This window comes from Platichthys flesus, chromosome 11, assembly GCF_949316205.1.
Source record: "Platichthys flesus chromosome 11, fPlaFle2.1, whole genome shotgun sequence".
Lineage (NCBI taxonomy): Eukaryota > Metazoa > Chordata > Actinopteri > Pleuronectiformes > Pleuronectidae > Platichthys > Platichthys flesus.
This window is the reverse complement of record NC_084955.1, coordinates 9,593,272-9,615,086: the sequence shown is the minus strand read 5'-3', so window position 1 is coordinate 9,615,086 and position 21,815 is coordinate 9,593,272. Positions and strand designations below refer to the sequence as shown.

The following is a 21,815-nucleotide window of genomic DNA, read 5'->3' as shown; positions in this document are numbered from 1 at the left end:
CAGGGAAGGCAATAAATGCCATGGAAGAGCCAGGGGATGGGCACCCTCGTGAATTATTCCTGAGGGAACACGATGATGGGGTCAGCAGTTTGAAGATACAGGTGGAGCAGGAGCTAAGAAGCTGTCGGGCGACAGAAGGCTGAGCAGTTGTGCTGTCCTAGATTTATTTCTGCTGTCAGATGTTCAAATGAGCGTTTTATGAAATTTAAATTAGAGGACTCACTCCCTGAATGACAATAAGACTGTAAAAGTGAGAGTTTTGTGAATATTTTGATGTTGTGTTCTGTAGTGAAATATCGTGCATGACATAACACATTTTCAAGGTTTCACAATCCCTCTAAAATATCCCCTCCTCTAACCTAGACGCATGAACGTGCATGCACACACACGCGCGCAAACTCACAAATAACACCGTGCTGCAGAGTAGATCAGACAGAATGAAGTGCAGGTATTAGGTCTCTGCTTTCTCAGCAGAAATGTGTCTGGGAAATTTAAGTAGGCGTTACATCTCGGGGTGATTATGAAGACAAGATTACATAGATGTGAATCCCCTTTTTATCACATAGCTCAAGCGTTGTCACAGTAAAAACATAGTAAAATGCAGACGGTAGCAAGGATCTGAATATATCCATGAAAGACGCTGTGGCTGAGGGGGATTCCACTAAGGTACAGAATCGCATCACAACTTAGAAAAGCACTTGGCTTGGCAAAGACACTGGGCTGAACTGCACAGCCCTAGTCCGGTGTTGGTCGACAGTTCAGGTAGTTCAAACAGAGTGACAGTAATCACGGTCAACACCTCAGTCCCAGAATGACTGGGATGGCAGATTGATTGAGGCGCGCGCTGCAATCTACTGGGAGGTCAAAGGCTATGGCAGGATTGAGTGAGGGAGAGAAGTCGCACAGGAAGGAGGGAGAGGGAGCAGGTGGGGGGGGGGGGGGGTAAAAAGAAAAGCGAGTGTCTGAGGTGCCAGCAATACAGATAAACACTGAAAGGATGCCAGAAGGGTTAGTGGAAAACAAAGAGAGGGAGAGTGATTCAGATACAGAGAGAGCAGGAGGAATGAGCACTCACGGATGCATGTAGGCTGGATGCCGGTCCAGGTGAGATCAGGCAAACACAGCCGGGTGGTGGAGCCCTGCAGTAGGTGTCCCTGTTGGCACTGGAAGTCGACTCTGCTGCCCACCTGGCCACAAACAGACAGCACATAAAGTGGAGGGAGTCAATACACTGATGCAAATGCCAATAGGCTCCCAGCATCAAATCTAAAGAGCTTGGAAAAAAAAATACTGCACACTAACGTTTTTTTCCCCGTTTTAATGATTATGTGTAGCGTGTGGAGGCAGATGGAGACTATTCCTAGAGGCGATGGCACATGTTTGTGTTTGCATCTGATGCAAAGACATTCGAAAGTGAGAGGGAGCTGACTTTCTAGTAAGATATATAGAACCCTGCTGTTTTCAGTTATCTTAATAAATGACTTTTATTTTTCAGCTGCCATTGGCGGTCGACGGTTTGAAGACAGCATCCACACAGTATTTTCCCATTTGGTGGTGTCAGGATATTGGTTAAGTTGTTCGGTAATGCAGAAAAATGCAAGACTACAGCCGTTCCAAGCAGTGATCCAAATAATAAGCTGCTTCTGCTTTCAGTTGGGACAAATTTCATTTCAGATATTCTGCTGAATGTTGTGGAGAAATTGTTTGCACTTAACTTGTAAGTGACACTCTAAGAGCAACAGGGAGGAAATAAAATGAAACACAGTGGCTGAAAGTGTCTCAGGGGAGCTGCTGAGCACACATCAACGACCATGATATCAATTTTTTGGACCATGGTGCATTTCAGCATTGCTCATTTCACACGTACGCTCAAACTGCATAGAGTGCACATTATCATAGCTCTACATGTGCATAATGTTTGTACCCAGTGTGGTGGAGTCTTTCAGCTGGGTTTTCCTCGGTGCAACCACCTGTGATGGATAAGTACACGACTCACTGTTTCATCCTTGCACCTACACACCATCATGCAAAGGAATTAATAATGACTGTACAAGGAACATCTATTGGAAACTGCCTATTTGAAAGAGGACTCATGCTGAGTTCCAGAAAACTTGGATATTCCGAATACAAATGTCCAGGTTCCAACTTCCAAGCTTTTGGATGCATGGTGATGGCACGACGTCAAATGTAAACAAACATGGCTGACAGTGAGAAGCTGATGTTTATCTGGCTCAAGATGAGACAGTTAAACTGTGACCGGTGCTACCTCCCCTCATACATAAATAAAGCAGACGAGGGAAAACGAGGCATGACGTAACAGAAATCATTATCGGTTTATTTTACGCCAATTTTATACTTGGAAACACATTTCAATACATAAGAGGGAGAGAACACGCACACACACACTGTTACTAAATCTCACAAACAAGGAAAAAAGAGTCCAACAGAGGGTTCACAAGTCGGAACTCTGACTTGTGAAGTGTTTTTACATTGCACCTCATCAAGTAGGAGGTCCGAAAATTCAGAGATCTGAGTTGACTGGAACACAGCATAAGTGCAGGTAACATGGTAGAGAATGGTGCTTAGATTAGATGTTTTCTGTGGAGATTTTAATTAATAATATCATTATTATATTATTATTAATTTATTATTATAATTTAAATTAGTGAAGTATATCAAAAAATATAGTGTTTGGTCCATATGTTATATTTTGTATTAGTGAAGTACTAGACATATGCCACATGCCTGTTAAATACACTGGTGGTATGTGTTTACTTGTGCTGCCTATACCCTTGTGAATCCTTTGTTTGATAGGCTTCGTGTTTTAAGTTTGTGTTGCACCCGACTGCAACTTGTTTCTAATATTAAGTCAAAATACTGTAATCACCTTTGTATAACATTACATTTCATTTAGCTGACGCTTTTATCCAAAGTGACTTACAATAAGATATATATAAAAGCTGAAGAGTTATTTTTTATCTAGATATATATATTTTTTTTAGATATATAAGAAAAACATTTTCTGGGACAAATTCCCCTGAGAGTTTAAGCAGACATTTTATGCAACACTAGTATAAAATGAATCCATTTCAGGTTTTGGCCCATTTTACCTTAAAGCCTGTTGTGTAATTCATGAAGCCATGCTCAGGTGTCCCTGGATTTTCACACGTTGTTCTCGTGGGCTCTGGAACAAGAAATCACTGTTATGATGAGCACAGGGATGCAGGAGAGTAAAATGAGAATATGACAGAAGGGCAATCATTGATAATGACTAAGCAATTTCCCTCTGGTGTACTATGTACCAGAGGACAATTACTGAAGTGGCGTGGCAAAACGGCAGAAAATCCTCTCACCCGCTAGAGTCTTTGACCATCCATTTCTTAGAAACAAAGTCATAATAATATGCACTTGAGAGACCTTTAACAGTCGGTGAGACTAAATTCGAATTAAAACACAACCATGTATAAAAAAAAAATCTTCAGCAGTTAACATTTCCAGCACCACTGAGCAGCAAATATAAAACAACATCTATAAACTATCACTATAAATAATGTATTTCATTTAATTCATTTAGTTTTACATCAGAGCCAGATGGTATCGCTGGGATGCGAGTTCACCTTCAACTTTGTTTTGATAATTCTGTTAGCCACTTCAACTGATCCAACAGAGAGATCATTTGGAAGACTCGTCACATTACAAATTCACTTTCGATGCTACCTGGCAGACATGTACATTTTTTATTTTGCTTTACAAATCAAAATGCACGTGTCTTGCATGTGAGGCTAAAGTTCAGTACCTATACATCGAGGCTGAGATCCGCTCCAAGTGCCGTCGTCCTGACACATGCGTGTCGCTGATCCGACCAGCACATAGGGGGCGCCGCAGCTAAACGTCACCTCTGACTTGAAGATGAAACTGCGGCCTTCTCTCCGTCCCTTGGCAGGCATACCGGGGTCTCCGCAAAACTTTGCTGCAGAGGAAAAAAATGTGCAGCATTGCTGATGTGGGTCAATAGATCCAACACATATTACACATTTTCCTGCAAGAAATCATGCAGCGTAGTATCACTCCGCATTTCCGCACAGCTCCTTCAATCCATTTGTCAATGTGGATCCGCACTTGATCTGCATCATTTTCAAACATGAATCTGTTTATAAGTGCATAACATATAAGGAATACCACAGCAGCTACTCAACTGTGTGCAGTGTTCAGTAGACTGTTCAGGATTCAATTTAGAAATAATAAGTCATGTGGGCTGCTGCTGTGACCACATGATCAGACCGGGATGAGGAGAGCGAACAATGGTTTCCACTGATGTTGTGAGGCTACTTTTTTTTTCTTTTTTTTTTTTACTATGTCCAAATTATTTCAGTGCCTGCCTGCAAAAACTTTCTACAAGATTTAAACGGTCTTCGTGGACTGAATTATTCAACTGCACTGACATTATGCCTGTTGCACAAATTCGTTTGGCTATTTTTTTATTGCATGTGGGCAGATGCATTGACATTCTTCTCTCAGGATTAATTCCTCTGTCTGACCATTTTCAGTTTCCAACATCCCCCTTTCTACTGAGTGGTTAAAGGAGATATGAGGATATTCATCTTGGCAGCAAGAGGTAGAGAGCGAGGTTATGGCTCTCAATTTTAGATCAAAAATAATTAACAAATGAAATATTAATTTTTCTGACAGGGCCTTAAGGTTAACACAACTGGAGCCATCTGCCACCGCTGCTGCTCTCCATGCCTCTAGTATGATATTGCCTATTTGACGGCACTCCAGCCACAGCCCCAGCAGATGAAGCCTTTGGATTAGTGCTGCTGCTCATTCAATTTATTGCTTATAGACATCTAATCAAGTTGCCTGGAATAATTTAGGCTGAGTAGGTTTGATGGGGAGGGAGGGGGGCTGTTTTACAGCCCTGCCAATGTATCTTTCTATTCATCTTTACTGCATATATAAATTCATTAACATTCTATAACCATACTGATGAGTAAAAGTTACTTGTTAGCTGTAGGAGGCTCCGAAACGCTCAGTGTGTGAGAGAGCAGAGGCGAGGACAAGAGTCACAGTGTTCAGTCACGCAGCCGGAGCACTGCGGGATCAAGCCAATAATAAGGCAGGCTGCTTCTCCAGACCTGACATGTGCTGCTGTGTGGAGGTCTGGAGACAGAGATAAGTTCTTGCTTGCTCTCTTCCAAAAAGACAGGAACCAACAGGGGCTTCCCACAGCCAATCCCTGACATAATAGATATCCAGTAAAGGAGAAGATTAGAATCCAGCCTATGCAGGAATGGCTGTATAAAGCCATTACAGCAGCTACTGTTATCTCAGGACCAAATCGTTTTATACAGAGACATATCCTTTCCTAGAAAATATGTTTGCCTATACTGGAGGTCCTGTCTGAAAATTATGCATTGTGAGTTTCAACCACCCAGTCTCCAACGGTTTGACCGTATCTGATGGGACAACAAATACAGATGCAAATGTCTGGATGTCCGGATCTGAAAAGGATTCCTGTCACTTTTCAAATGGCATTGTAATATTTAGTATTCTGACAGCAATTTTTAGGATGGTTGATAATACAGGCCAAACAGGTGACATGAACATCAGTCATAAACTTCAGGCCGCAGGGAAATAATGTTCTGTTTTATGGATATATAAGAGAAATGGCCCCAGGCCAAACCCAGCTCAGCATATTTAATGTGCTTGTGTGTGTTGTGTGTATGTGGATAAGCAAGAGACAGAGAAAGAGAGAGAGCCTAGTCAAACTTATTCTTACTCGCTCTCCCATTGCCTCTCTCCTTCCTTGATGAATTATCAATGCTTTGAAGTAATCAGTATGCAGAGGCCTGATTCAAAGTTAGGATCAGAGTCTCATCCCTGCAGACACATGAACTAGCATTCTCAGATACTGAAATTTGCTGCTTGCTCTCTTTTTTCCCTATGTGTTGTTATACAGAACATGAATATGTGTCTTAATCCTGTTTGGCTACACACGCTTACAATGGTAGAGATTTTAAGAAATGCACAGAAGGATTTGCCTTTCAGATGCATGGCATCTCCTGCAGTATTGCTGAGCTGTATTTAAATTAAAGTGCTGAGTATGAATAGCAATCTCTCTCAAATATACAGTGCACCCCTACTGTATGTTAAGAAAAACCAGCAAGACTGTGGCTATAAATTTATTCTGCACCATTTTAAATTAAATAAACTCATCAGGTTTCATTTGCAGCAAATGTGTATGACATTGGCACAAAGAATCTGATTATCCCTCCCGCTGAGCTTATCATTTTTTTTGGTAATGCAAAATAACCTTAGTCAAGACCAGACAAAGCAGTGTATTGACTCATGTTTGGAGAACATTTTAACCGTTGCATCTCATACATGGATTTAAAACGTTATTGGCTTAAGTGCATTTACACCTGTTCCATGACAATTGTATGTATAATTCAAATACTGCAAAGTATTTACACTAAGGGTCAGCCCCATAGACACAACGAGAAAACAAACATTAAGGATCTACATCTTAACGACGCAGTGATTTATAGATGGTGGAGCCTGGGCCGGCTGTATGTAGTGCTTTGTGCTGGTATTTTAACACAGAGATAATCCTTTTTGCCTTTAATAACCTAATATGATCTGCTTTTTCCTGTCCATTGTTCCCACTTTTCAGACTCATTTATTTGCCCGAGTAACCTCATTGATTTACAACAGACCTGCTCCCACTTCAAGTACTGTAGTATGAGTCTGCAGCTCTAACAACATCTTTAGGAGAGCCAGGTTCACAGAAGTTAGTTATTGATCAAACAGTTATAGAGTACGGCTCTGAGTTTATGTCAGTTTTGCACCAAAACATTGGAACCTGCATTCTATATAGAGCTATTCAATGTAATTACTGCATCAAAAACAGTTCTCCGCTGAGACACAATAAACACCACTACGTTACATCATGGAACATAAAGGTTACTCGCTCTCAAAGCCGCGGGAGGTTGATTTGGGGGAGCTGATGTTGAAAAAGGATTATAATGTGTTGACGGATGTCAATGGCCACCCGAACTGCAGTAAAAGGTATATATGATTTACAGAGGAGAAGTTTATCCATATTATGTCAACATGATGTTTTTTTTAGCCACCACAACAAATAAGAACACAGATATACATGCACGCAATAAAATAGGCAGTTAGTCACCTAACAGTGCTAAAGCACATTTCTGCTCCTAGCAGACGGATATGATCCTTTACATTTAAGGAGGATATAAATCAGACAGCATTGTGTACATTGAAGTGCATCAATTACAACACCAACAATTACAACTGAATGACAATCTGGCCATTCAGAAGAACAAATGGCTGCTCGGGGGGCTGTGCTACATGGTCGAAAACACAAGCAGTCTGTCGGCTGGATCTCAGATGCTAGATATCCAAATGGGACCGATTGTGCCTCAATGAAAATGGCTACAAGCACCAAATGTTGCATCAATCACAAAAGAGCACACAAGTGCAAGTAGTTGTTTTAAAAATGTCTCAGACAGTGGTTCAACATGTGGCACTGAAAAACAGCAAACCAGCTAATTGTACTGTAATTCATAAGCCTATATATAAAGTCAGAAATAAACTCAGTAAAGTTAGTATATGCATAGTGATTGCACCTACATAATAAAATACATGTCTGACAGCAGAAAATCCTGCAATAATCAGTTAGTGTGATGCAAAATGGGGCACTTCAGCAGAAAGCAAAAGGACTGCCTACATCCAGCAGTTTTAGAGCAGATGCTATAAATGCATCACAGCAGACAGAAAGAGAACGGTACATTTTTCAGCACTTGGAGAGTTGTTCATGAATATTTTTAGTGCTATTTGTTTTTAAGTTATGGCTAACGTTTAGATAGATCCAAACACATGCAAGTAGTTTGCCCCTGTTGTTATTTTATTTCTATGTGGCTGATATCGTGTAAGAATGATGTGATGTCGTGTGATGCCCTCGAGCTCTCATGCATCCCAGGGGTCATTATTATGCTCGTAAAGACGGTCCTGAGAGGGTCCATCTTTACAATGTTTTCTATGATCATTTTTATTCACATAAAGTGTCTTTGAGTAACCTTAAAAATTCTCTTTAACTATCATTATTTCCACTAATGTGACTCCACTCACATGATCATTTGCATCATCAATATTGTAGAGACACTGAATACGGGACCAAAGGTTCAATTCCCTTTTTATTTCCTCAAAATGTAAACTGTAGCTCTGATTGATGAACTAATGATGAGACTTGTGGTCTCTATTAACAGGTAAAATGCCATACCCTTTCAGACTTAATATTTTTGGGGGAAATGTCGTTTTTGTGACAAGAATAATATACAAAAATGCAGTGAGCAGCATTAATAATCAAATCTCTGCCGGACTGCCTCATTTTATTTGTGTTGTAATTCAGTATTCCACCTTAGCCCTGATGTTAAATCCATGACTTATTCATGAATTTCATTAATTTCATTAACTTGAGATAACCTCTAAGGGGGCAAGTGGTGTAAGAGGGCTCGCCTTGGAGGAAACAACTTCAAACTAATGTAAGGTAATGAATAAATGTATGAGACAAGTTGTAAAATAACTTGCAGGTATATCCCCATTAAAGATCTTTGACAAATGACTTGCTATTTCATGACTCCCCAAAAGGAAATTGTACAATATTATGTCTCTTCCTGACTTGATTATTATATCTCTTGTGGAATCATGTTCTTCTCAATGATGCCAACGTCAGGATACCACAGGTTTGATAATGATAAGAAAATACCCTTTTTAGCTAAATGTGCTGATGACCATGTTTCAGAAGTTGGCAGAATAGTCACCAGTCAAGTCATGTTTAAAGGAAAAAAATTGTTGGTAGAAGTAATAAATTGAGGAATATGACTCATTTATTTTGATTAAGTTCTACGTCACACAGGTGGAGATGTGGTGAGATTCTCTTTGTATTGAGTATAACGATGATATTGTGAGGACACAAGCACTAAGGAGGATTTTCAAATGCATGGGGCTGTGCAGAGTGAGTCTGACTCTCCGGAGCTCATTTCTCATTGATCAGCTGGAGGGGCTCCATGGATAGAACCAATGAGAAATGATGCCACCTGCAGAAGGTCAAAGTCATTCTTCCTTCAGCAAATGGTGACTCACGCAAGCACTGAGGCAGGTCTCCACTCCAGGTCCCATTGCCTGTGCAGGTGAGCACGGCGGGAAAGGACAGCTCGTAGCCAGGTAGACAGCTGTAGCTCACGCTGGTTCCCCACTCAAGCACTGAGCCCTCCAGAAGGCCGTTCGGAAAGGCTGGGGGTGTAGGACATGTCACCACTGTGGGGATAATGAGGACACAGTTAAGACAAGCTCATCAGTGTGAAGTACAAAATACATCCAGTCAAGTTCAAGTTAAAACCAGATTCTTTGGATTGTGAGCCTGATATCAGGACGAACATGAGAGCAAACCATGGCGTTGTCGACAGAAGATATAAAATGTGCAAATGATTAAAAATGATCTCCCTATAAATACCAAACTGCAGTTTTATAGTCTCTGCCAAGGGCCCAAAACATGTATTGTGAGGCCACTGTGACCTTGGATCACCCACATCTAATCAGTTAATCCATGCGTCTAAATTTGTGACATAGCTTGAGATGTTCTTAAGCTAATGCATTCACAAGGCAAAAAATGTTATTGAGGTCACACTGACCTTGACCTCTGACCTCCACATTTTATTCAGGTCATCTTTGAGACTAAGTGAATGTTTGAGCCAGATGCAATGAATGGGTGTTTCGGATATATCACATTGACAAGAACATTAGGACCTTTGACCTCGCACCACCAAAATCTAGTTGTTCTTCGAGTCAAAGTGAATGTATGTTACAAATTTTAAGAAATGGTGATCAAGAGATGCTGCGTTCACAAGACAAAAATTTGAATTGTAAGGTCACAGTAACCGATTGGGACAAAAATGGAACAAACGGAAAGACAACCTAAGAACATAATGCCTCCTGCCACTGGCTGTCGCTGGCACTGAGGATTCCAAATCGATTTGACAAACAAGTCTTGGTAAATGCATCGAAGATTATACAGAAACAATCCTAGACTGACAGGATTTTGTGATTTTACATTTTCAAACCACATGTGGTGCATGTGGTTCTCCTCTGCAGCAGGCGGTGGCTGGTGGCTGGAATCTAAATCAGTTTCCTAGTACTGTGTTCGGCTCTTTCAGTCTTAACCAAGCTGCTCTGTCAGAGAATCAAGACATATCTGAGGCACAAAATGAGAAGCTTGAGTTTATTTGGTTCTATGGCCATGAACTCAAACATTATTTTCTTCCATCAAGATCCAACGTAACCGCAACAGCCGTTGCATAACACTCAAGGATAAAAGACTATGTTAAAGCTTATAGATAATCACTAAGATTTATGTGTATTTTCAGGGGACTGACCACATCCTGGGCCTTTACATTTCTTATCACAAATTTTATAGAAGAGGGAGTAGCGGTGTTAATATGTATTAAGCATTGCAATAAACCTGTGTTTAATCCAATAAGCAGTCATTCTCACAGGTCTTATCCTTTAACAAGATTAATCAAATATTGTTAATGTCTCAGAGCACCACAGCACTGCCTTCATTTCAGACACAGCTAAACTAAAGTTAACTTTGTCAAAACAAATGTTTGACTTGCACGCTGTTATTTGTGCAACATTCAATTATATTGAATGGGGTGGATTAAAGCTCTCAAGCTCAGAGATATGGTTGGTGTTTTGACTGTGTGCAATCTGTCTGCCGTTTGTATGTGGAGCATACTGAATAATTTCTGCGAGAAATGAGGGGACATCTTATGTGTGTAAGAGCCATACACTTCTTGCCCAACAAATGCAATTAATGAATGTATAATAAAGCCCAGAGTTTGTCCTGACACACTTGGGGACCCGTGGGGACACAGATGGGATATGGGTTTTAGGGATGTAAATAATTCAGCAGTTGTTTTATACCATCACTATCCTTCCCCCAGCTCATCACTTCCCCAGGTCTCTTTTCTTTTTTATGCATTCTCATGCCATCCAAGACACTTCAACGAAGATCTGCAAATTGATGTCATGGCTTGCAATGGCCTTGCAAATGTCTGGCAAAATCAGACGCTTATTTTACAAATCCAGTTACTTAAACTGTCACGTTAACAACTAGTTCACAAGTTAAGGTTTATTCTTCTGGCAGCACAAAAACATCGTCGTTTTTCACTTGCAAAATACAATAACAAATATACAGGCTGCAGTGTGAAGACTGGCTCCAGGAATGCTTGGAAAAAAAAAAACATGTACAGAGACAAACTCATCATTATAAGCACACAGACAGAGCTGAGGCAGACAGGAAATTACCGGACCACTGGACATTTCTTCGACTCTTCCTCCCACCAGCCTGGATTTGCTTCAAGCCTAACACCGTGCACAGTGACCTCTTAAAGCACCAACGCTACATCGAAACAACTTGGCACATACTGCATGCCAGAAGTCATCATGCTGACTTTAAGCCTCGATAAAGACTACAGCAGGTCATTTCACTTTCATTGGTTTGTTATTAGCTCCTGGAGACGAATTCACACACCTGCTGTGGTGTTTGGCAGGACAGAAAACCAGCATGCAATACATGAATGAATAGTTCTGTGTTGTTAAGTGGTTCATGCTTCATCTTTAGTCAGTTCACTTTATATGGTTTATTTAGTGGCAAGTTCTCAAAGATGGTTTCCGGTTTAATAATGTCCTTAAATGAAATGGAATGGAAATATATGGAAATAAAATGAATATATATATGTTTTCAAATGTTCTCTGCAAATTTAGTTACTGTATCGCTGAGTCCACATCTACAACTAACTAAACGCAAAATCAGATTTTTTTATATGGAATTGTAAAGATTAAGTTGGCTACACATATAGCACAAAGGTATTACAAGACAATAAAAAGCCTACTTCATCCAAACATTGTGTATACCTGCTTATTCTTTAGGAGAGTCTGAAATTGGACCAGATGAAAAGGCAGCCAATCACAGAGCCAACATATTGAGACAAACAACCATTCAAACTCTCATACGCATCTCCGGTCCATTTAGAGTGTCTTATTAACTTAAAACGAAACATTGCATGTCTTTGGGGTATGTGAAGAAGTCGCATTACCCCGAGAAAACCCACACAGGCAGCACTAAACACTGCACCACCCCATAATTTAGACATTACAACTTAAGCTCTAAAAAAGAAAAAGTCTGGAAAAATGACACGGCATGCACTGGCTGGATTATAGATTCTGTCCTTCTCACAAACTGGATTTCAGTTCTGCTTGGAAAATTCTGGGAGCATACATGCACCTGACCATAGACTGTTTATATTCCTGACCAGCTGCATACAGCTTTTTGAATATATGGCAAATTTGAAAATTGGCACGCTTCAAATAAAAAGTTTAATAAGGTCAAAATATATAGTAGGCAAAAGATCGACAACTTTCTTGGCAAATCACATTTAGTTAATGCATTTTTTTTTAGGCAGGAAGAAATTGTAGTATATGTGGAGCAAGCCACTGAGGGATATTACATATCTCCACATTTTTTCCTCAAAGGGGAAACATTCTTTTGTTCTCGTTTGGCAGGAGATGCACAAAGATTTCCATATAGATGTTTTGCAGCATTATACAGTTTACATATGCTTTATAAATATGCTATATTTGGAGAGATATTTAGGCCGCAATGAATGTGAAAAAAAGTTATAAGCAACACCGGACTGTTGGTACTATCTGTTTTTCAATGTTTTGTTTAGTAATATAATTTTGTTTCTAAAGTTCTCAAGGAGAAACAAGTTCACTTGAAATTGTTTCCTTTTGATGTAAATTAATTTGTAAACTTTGACTATTGGGATTTGGGATTTCCATGTTGTTGCTCGGGAACGCTACAAAAAAAAAAGATACTTCATTCTGAATTACCTCATTAAAATACCCAGTTGGATTCTGGAAAGTTGTTTGGAGTGTTTATGTGTATCTTACTGAAGTATGTCTCGGAGAGATGGACAGATGGAGGGACGATGTGTGAGTAACCATAGGAATGGATTGCCTCTGAAAGTACTTAAAAATAGGGAACACAAATAGTAATTATAAAGAAGACGTGAGTGGCAGGCAGAACAGAATGGGAAGCAGAGAGTGTCCCCATTTTCCTAAGTAGTTCTAAGAAGCATTAGCAGTTCTTAGCTGAACACGCCAAACCCGGGATTCAAACTCAATCCTTGCTGGGCAAGGCTTATGAAGTGTCATCAGCGGCACCACACACAAATGCTGCGGCTAGCACTGATTCACAAGCATTAAGTGCAAAATTATGCACAGTCGGCACATGTAAAACCTTTCTCTCTCTCTGTCTCAAATTCTCTCTCTCCGCCTTTCTATCTCTCGCTTCCTTCTTCCCGTCTTTTACCCTCCCTCCCTGGAATATCTCCTCACATCCCAGCGGCACATCGTCTAAATCTATGAGAAGATGACAGATGTCCCACATCATGATAATTTCAAATAGCTCACCCTGCCTGAATTGCTGCACCTTCAACTTAAAACCAATTATGAAAGCGAAAAAGCCAACAAATCTTATTGGATGAGGCATTGTTTTCAGTTGCAAGAAAATAGATATTTTCGCAGCCCTTTTCGGAGACCTCTTGCTGCGTAGGCTGTCTGTGAGAGACGTGATGAAAAAGCTATGATTACCAGCAAGCTGCTCTGTTGCTTGTCCCAGATAGTCTTAGAAAGAAATAGAGGGAGAGGAGCAGCAGCGACAGGGAGAAAATAAACCATAAAACATACAGAGTGCATACCTCCATAATAACACATCAACTCACCAAGGAGTGGCCAAATTAATATAGAGCAACCGCCTAGTAATCAATTATTATCTTGCCTTTTTGAAATTTGTTTAGCAAAATGAAAAAAATAAGATGAGAGCGGCACAGAGAGTGAGAGGAGGCAGGGGGGGACCCTCTGGCTCGCTGACTGCTGCATACAGGTCAGCACAAGCTGACAGCACTCAGCAGCAGTGGAGGTGGGAGCCAGTGTGAAGAAGGTGTTTGTATGTAGCATGAGAGAGACAGTTGTGTAATTGAATGCCTCCAAGTGACTGTATGCATGCACAGTGGTGTGTGAGTGTGTGTTATGAGGGAGGTTAAGCTCTAGGGTTTCACTTCACCACACCATCGTCATCGAGCATAGCTGCAGTGAGCCTGAGCGCCTGAGCTGTTGCCGTATCTGTCAAGGGTTAGAGCTCGGAGATTAGGAGCTACACACTCTTTAATACATACATGTGAGCACGCATACACCCTCGCTCTCTCTGTTCACCTAAAGTATCCCGGGTAACAGTTGTGCGACCATTATTTCCTCCAACAGCTTCAACACACCACAGACCACGTTAATAGTGAAGCATAGCCATGAAATATTACAAATCAGTGTCAGTTCGGATGTTGTAAACGTCTAGGCGAGGTCATGTAGGGAGCCTGAGGAGGGTAGAAAGTGTAAGGCTCCCAGGTGAGGAATGGCAGTGGCACAGAAACATAACAGCAATGTGTACACTGAGTATATCTAGACACAAAAACAGCCATAAGAGGTAAAAAAGATCACTGGGCTCTATGTTGTTTCCCGATACTCATTCCCTCTCGAAGAATTTGTCAACGTTCTTGATTTAACATATTTTTTTGGGGCTTTCAATTACTTGTATTTGTATTTTTCTCCAACCTGTGACATTTGTCTGCCTGCATGTCTCTCGCGCCTCTTTTTCTCTTACATTTCATTTGTCCTTTCCCAAATCTCAAGAGGCAAATCCGAACGCCAGCTCGCTATGCTGTAACTGAGACGGCAGCCTGGGAACAGTTCCTAAGCAACAATGAGCCACCGTTTGCCTCGTGGGCTTTTCCCTTTTCCCGGTGTACTTTTGAACTGTTCACTGCACAAGTTAATCTTCCCTGCAATACTCACTTTTGGGTGTCTACGGCAGACATGCTAATCTCTGCCTCCACTCGAGCTTCATAAATCATTGAGTGATGTATTGCTGATGGGCGTACAACGGCTAAGTCCTCTTGGTGGATTTTCGAACTTTGATGTTAATCAAGCCCATAGAGGGCGCGCAAACTTTTACAGAGGGAGGCAGCCAATGATTAACTGTTGGAGCACAATTAGAAGGACCCTTGTTGTGATGAAGAGGACTTGTTAGCCATCCATCATCAGGTGTCAGGGGAACTTTTAGCCTTGGAGCCCTGCCATCACAGGTGCAACTTGAGATGCAGGTGGGGAGAAATCACTGTCTCTTATCAAGGACCTGGTAAAGTATAGTTTTACTTGTGTAATGTAGGGAAGCAGAGGATACCAGTTTGAAAAATTGCTTGCAGTGTTTGTGGGTATGCATGTAAACATACAAACCTATACAGACTATGCATGAGTGTCTCTGTCCGTCTCGCATCCAGTGTAATATATCATAGTGACTTCCCTTAACAGCGGACTGAAGTGAACAATATGACGCTATCTGACCACATTGGGAGTCCTGTGTCACCTTGCTTGCTAATCTCATTAGATCTCAGGGTGTAAGCATGTACTTTGTATTGTATGTGACAGTGCTAGCATGCCAAGGTTACGACAGCCAGTTCTGATGGTTATCAAGGTTGACTGACTGCGGCATGTGTACGACGCAGCGTACGTGGGGGGGGTTACATTTGTGTGCGGTTCTTACCTTTGCATACTGGCATAGTGCCACTCCAGGTGCCATTGTTGGTGCAGGTCCTTGTGACAGTGCTGTCCCCTTCGATCATCACGAATCCCGGCTGACACACGAACGTCGCGTTCTGGCCCACGGTGATGTCGTCACCAAACCTGAGTCCGTTTGCTGGAATACCAGGGTCGCCACAGGTGATCACTGAAATTAAATTGCAATACAAAATATTCCCTGCATTAAAAATGAATCAGTTCATCACGACAGTGTTGATGTAATTATTCATTATGCATCCTGAAGAAAGAGTGCTGAGGGTTTATGATGTGACCACAGGGGAGGTCCTGCTTTGTCCACAAGATTTTCCATTTTTATCTTTCTCTTGCAAAGTTGCTGGTGGTTTCCTAATCCTCCATTTATTATCTTATGTCATCATATGATTTGGGCAAAAAGAGTAGGTAGGGCTCATGAAGATTAATAATGATCTTCTCAGCCTTAATAATAAAATATTTGAGCTAAATGCAGTCGTGCAAAATGGAAACGTTGGCCTTGACCCATAATATTTCACTAGTTAGTTTTATCTACAACAAGCTACTGTTGCACAAATTAAGTCTAATCTTCAAGAACTGTTGTGGCACACACACTCACTCACTAACACAGTGACAGCGGACACATCTGTAAACTCAGACTTGGTCAAAACAACATAATTTGGTTTTACTAACACGGATGACGAATTAAATAATAATTTGAATGTGCAAATGGAGCGGGGAAGTGAGATCCGATCCCAAGTGGTAACACGAGACATATTCAGGAAGCATGTTAATGCCAGGTGTGAACAGATGTACTCGACACTGGCCACTTGTGATCGGATCTCTAAGGATGGATGTTAAACACCAGGTGTGTGCGGGGCCATCGTCCATGTCAAAATTGTAATTACAACAGAAACCGACTTTTGGAAAGCCACGATATGTCTGACTTTGCCCAACGTAATATACTAGTGCTTGAAAACCAAACACAGATGCTGTATCTTAGCCGGAGTTAGTTGTTTAAGATGTGAATTTGTTGATGCACAGTATTTTCAGCTGTCACTCAAGCAACTCTTTAATCATACAGCTGTCTTTTTATATCCTACAAGAAGAAGGCTCAAGTTGCAAACATGAGAGTATTTGCCATCTCTACAATCTCTCCCATATACGTAAAAGTGGCATTTCCACAATTTTTTTTTTTACTTAAAAATCTGAGTTAAAGCTTAACTACATTGAAGAGTCTTTATTCTACATGTCTGCTTTAGTTAAGATTCAAGCAAGACTGAATATATTTCATTATATTATTATTGTGAATCTCTAAAATATGTGGAGCGCAGTATTTCCAACAATTTGGGCAATTTTAAAAGGCGTAAATATTGTTTTTATTCAAAAAATATATGTTATAAAGCATCTGAGTGTAGTACAGGAACATTTGTTAAGCTGAACCACCAAACCAAATATCAGGATAAATTTATTTTCACTGGACAGCAATGACATAAACATAACTGCTCAGTCTGCACCTTTGACACCTCCATACAAAGATAAACTGTAGAAATGCTTGTGGGGTTATGTTGCAGCAACCTGGTGCTGCTGGGGCATAATTCAATCAAGACAACCACAATGGATCATCATGCCTAATGTCTCTGTGCTTGTGTGCAGCATTAAGCATGCGGGGCATGTTGCTCAGTTATGTGAAGATAAGAAATATCCAGAGAAGTTGAAGATACAGCTGTTAGCATATTAGCCTTTGACTGAGCACTCAAAGCGTAATCACACAGCATCTGTTGTACTATGCCCCGGACAGTGTGAGGATGGCTGTAATGTCATATTAATACTAATAGTAATAACTATGCTTTATTTACATATTACAAACAGCAATAACAAACAATACTAAACAATCAAGAAATAGTGACCACAACACATATTCCCTTTTTAAATCTTGAAGCATTGATTTTGTTTTATATAACTCAAGAGTAGGGTCGCCAGACAATGTCATTTTTGTCCCCTCTCTTCTGCTTATTCTTGGCTTCTTCTCGTGGAAAAATTCGTCCAGCGTGAACACAGGACTGTGTGTTGGCCATACTACAATGTCGGGTCTTAACCTAATGCCATCTCTGATGAATATTAAAGTTGCCAGACTCAATTTGATCTAGTTTTTAATAGCCTTTGTTTCATCTTTCAGTATTAATTTGTGATTACTGATTATAAAACCTTCCCTGACTTGTTCACCTTAATGTAAGAAGCCAGTTTGATGCATGTGGCTGTTCCTGCAAACGCCTCCTCTCTTAAATTAATATCTGTTTGTTTCTTTTCATTTGTCGCCAAGAACCTCAACACATTGGCACATTTATCATCGCTGGGTGAAACTAACCATGTATCCTGACAAAACACGTATGAGAGCTGCTAATTCTCAGCAACAAGACAACATGCTGGGTCCACTGGCAGTTTGTTCATGCTTGTTACAATAATAAATCTCATTCTCCTAGATGCATCTATTCTTAAAATCCCCACATAACTTCAGGCAGCGACAGAAAGCACAGACAGGTAGGAAAACAGTGACAGATGAGAGAGTACCCTGCAGAAAATGTGATGAAATTCAAGGGTAATTCTGAAAGCTTGATGTTTTTGTTTTTATTTGTTTTTATTTGGATGATTTCCACATCATATCATCTGCAGAGATTCCTGAACCCAGTATCCGCTATTATCCATGAGTTCAAAACAGTTCTATCTGATACGTGTTATAGAAAAATTCATGATGTAGGACTCTGTGGCTTTTATTTCCACTTCTCCATACGTACTGTTGCCCAATGGGAGGTAATGTTCTTCTGGAAAGTACTTTCATTCTTTACAAAAATGAAAGTTTTCTTTTCACCTGCATGTTTGATGTTTAAGTAATGAAAACTTGTCTCAGTGTGAAATATTTGATTCAAACTTTTTAAAGTAAAAAAACACTGGTAGACTGGGACTAATCTTCTACTATTCAAATTGGTTTCTGAATATATTCGATGAAAAGAAGCGGTGCAGTGTCGGTGCTTAGACCTGAATAGTACCAACATACCGATGTTTAGCAGTGTTTACAGAACTTAGAAGTCCAGCATTTGTATCATGTTATATATCAATAAATGATTGACTCTAACCCGAATACTCCAAATAGGAATATACATATTTTACAATGCCCTCAGTAAACATAATGCTGCAGTAACACTGGATTATTAGTCATATATCTCATGGCCAAGAGAAAAAAACCAAGATTTGTTGTTAGAATTTTCTATGTTTGTCTTTTAGTGTTAGAATCATCTTAAATTATCATTAGGATGCATTCAGTGTATTAAATCTGTTACATAAATAAGTTTATTCACCCATAAATGATGATGATGGGAAACAGCAGCTGTCCTGTGGTCTCAGCAGCCAAGTTTTTGCACAGTATGTGTGTATGTGCATTTCCGTTGAGTGTACACTGGTGTTTGTATCAGATGCAATGTATGTCCTCAACTCCTTTGGAATCTGAGCCACCAAAATTAAACTGAAACACATTATGTTGAATTAAGCATGATGTATCTCACATATCCAGAAGCAGCTGGCATGAATAAAAGACAGCTGATAAAAGGTTTCGACCGAAAACATCTTGTTAGAATGTGGAAGTGAGCTAGTAGTTCAATGCAAATGTTTACAAGTGCCTGTCTGTATCAGTAAAAGTGGAAAACCCAGCCAGTCAGCACAATGTAGAAAAGCTGAAGGCTGTTGACTTCAACAACTCAACTTAAGAGTAGAGCTTTTTCATTCGGCAAATAGACTGGCTCTAAAGAAAACAGGTTACTGGGAGAAAGCAGTAAGGGCATGAAATCAGAGGAGTTTACACACACTGCAATAACCTGCTTCCAGTAAAACCGAAGGCTCTTCTTTTCCCCTAACTGCGTTTTCTGAACCATACTAAAATATTGTTGGTATTTTTGTGGCATATGGTGCTGCATCATGCAGAGCTGTTCCCCCTGTTTTGGAGGACTTACAGTTTTAGCAAAGATCAGGATGTGTATAGTAAAAACAGACCTACACGTACTTCAGCTACATTTCTAGTGAGACTTATATCAGATGGAAGCACATAGAGATTTAAATGATGCTCATGAATCAGGTTACTGCAGAAATGTGACTGTAAACTGGTTAGTTCTGAATCTTTTAATAAGCATTTTTCTCTGATGTCTTCATTTAATTAAATCCCCTTCAGCAGATTTACATGGAGAAAGTTAGCATTTCATCTCAGGGTTAGGAGGAGTGAGGTGGAGGATGCTATAAACAGCAGCTAAAAACCAACAGGATCATGGCATGTATAAGGCAAATAGTCTCCAGGAATAATCCGTGTTTACTATTTATTTCTAAAAGTGCTTTATGACTCTACCTTACACTCCACTGAACAAGTTTCCTCTCTAATGCTCCTCAGATGATTCCCTAATTCCTTAACTTGCTCTTTAAATTGAATTTATCAACCATCAAGACTGTTCAAATAAAACTAAAAGGAACTTTTCCGTCTCACCTTGAGAATGTTGAGCGACTTTGATTTGGTCACCTACATGATCGATTACCCATGAACTGTGAAAATGATTGCCTCCCTAATGAAGGCACACTCAGCCAATTTTTGCATCGTAAGTGTTGATGTCCCTGAACTTGAGCAGTAAAAAATGTACGCCAAGTGATAGCATACAGGAGAATAACAATAATAAGTTGGGTGATAAGCTGGCTTCAATGTGGGTGAAAGGGGACAAGGAAGCTATTCCATGTCCTTTCTGCGTGTTTGGTCCTTATTTTTCAATGCAATTTTCCCTTTTCCTCTCCTGCACCCTCGGTGTGTGCGTCTCCACAGAGGCTAATTTCATTCCAAAATTGAAAATCTTACCAATAGGATTCATCTTTTCTTGTGACTCAATAAAAAGAATGAGGAAGCGAAAATGTGATGATTTTCAGAAAGAAGGTCAATGTGTGTAATTTAGTTTGATAGTCATCCTGGTGAAAACTGAATATAGATTGGCATACTTCTTAATTACTGCAAGGATCATTTGCTGAGGCCGAGACAATAAAAAAAAAGAAGAAAAACTACCTGACAGTTGTGAAGATTTATGTGCTATATGAAATCTTATATCCTTTCAGAGCACCTTCGTTAATCACTTAAAGTGCCTCCTTTTGGAAGAAATTGGGAAGAAAATCATCGCCATTCTTTCCTGTCTCGTCATAAATCTTTTCAGGGATGTTTATCTGCACTTCAGTGTAAATTATTACATATGTTAGTTTGTCTCGGAAGGTATAATAGAGAATAGAACAATGGCTGATTTATTATACTAACAAACTTAATGTGACTGATATGCTTGGCCGTGTGTAACTGGTCAGTAGAGGCTCATTATCAAGATAACACATTGATTATTTTTATTTTAGATGCACCCATGGTAGATCTCAATGTTAGTCTGTTCTTATACTTATTTATGTTGGTTTATTTCATAAAACGATCAATTCTGTGACTGTTGTATGACTCTCTATTCAAAGCAATAGTATACTTCTCCAATGAATGCATCTCACTGCATTGGCATTGGTAATTTTCTTTGACTTCAGGAGACAATGCATTTATTTTCTCTTCCTCTGCATAACTCTGTCACGACTCTGATCTCACCTCACATTCCTGTGTATAGAAAACTCACTTGTACAGTTTGGAGCTGTGCCAGACCACGTGCCATTTGCCAGACACTGGCGTGTGGGTGACCCACTGAGGAAATAGCCTTCCATACAAGAATACACGATGGAGTGGGAGAAGGTTGTGCCATCCACGCGAGAGATACGGCCATGAGCAGGTGTACCTGGGTTCCCACAGTGCACCGCTGCAAAAAAGGACAAAAGAAAGGAGATGAAGGTCAGAGGTATAAAATAGTAATGCACTCTCTATTTTTCATATCAATGTTTCACAGTCTGAGGGTTGGGACCCCCCCAAGGCGGCGAACAAGATGACTTTGGAAAGTCAAACACATTTGAGAAAATGTATTCCTAACATGGGAATAGTAATATTTATTTGTGAAATAATTGCTGTTGTGCTTTTG

The 21,815-nt window shown here is 40.2% G+C and overlaps 1 protein-coding gene across 1 annotated transcript in view; it reads right to left on the bottom strand.

Moving 5' to 3' along the window:
- Positions 1 to 21,815, bottom strand: part of LOC133965309 (CUB and sushi domain-containing protein 3-like) — a 205,497-nt gene that overhangs the window by 13,294 nt on the left and 170,388 nt on the right. The window contains exons 59-64 of the mRNA XM_062399793.1: positions 21,423 to 21,599; positions 15,740 to 15,922; positions 9,166 to 9,339; positions 3,797 to 3,970; positions 3,111 to 3,184; positions 1,076 to 1,187 (exon numbers count right to left, since the gene is read on the bottom strand). Of these exons, the coding sequence (XP_062255777.1) occupies positions 1,076 to 1,187; positions 3,111 to 3,184; positions 3,797 to 3,970; positions 9,166 to 9,339; positions 15,740 to 15,922; positions 21,423 to 21,599 (894 nt within the window). The remainder of the gene's footprint in view (positions 1 to 1,075; positions 1,188 to 3,110; positions 3,185 to 3,796; positions 3,971 to 9,165; positions 9,340 to 15,739; positions 15,923 to 21,422; positions 21,600 to 21,815) is intronic.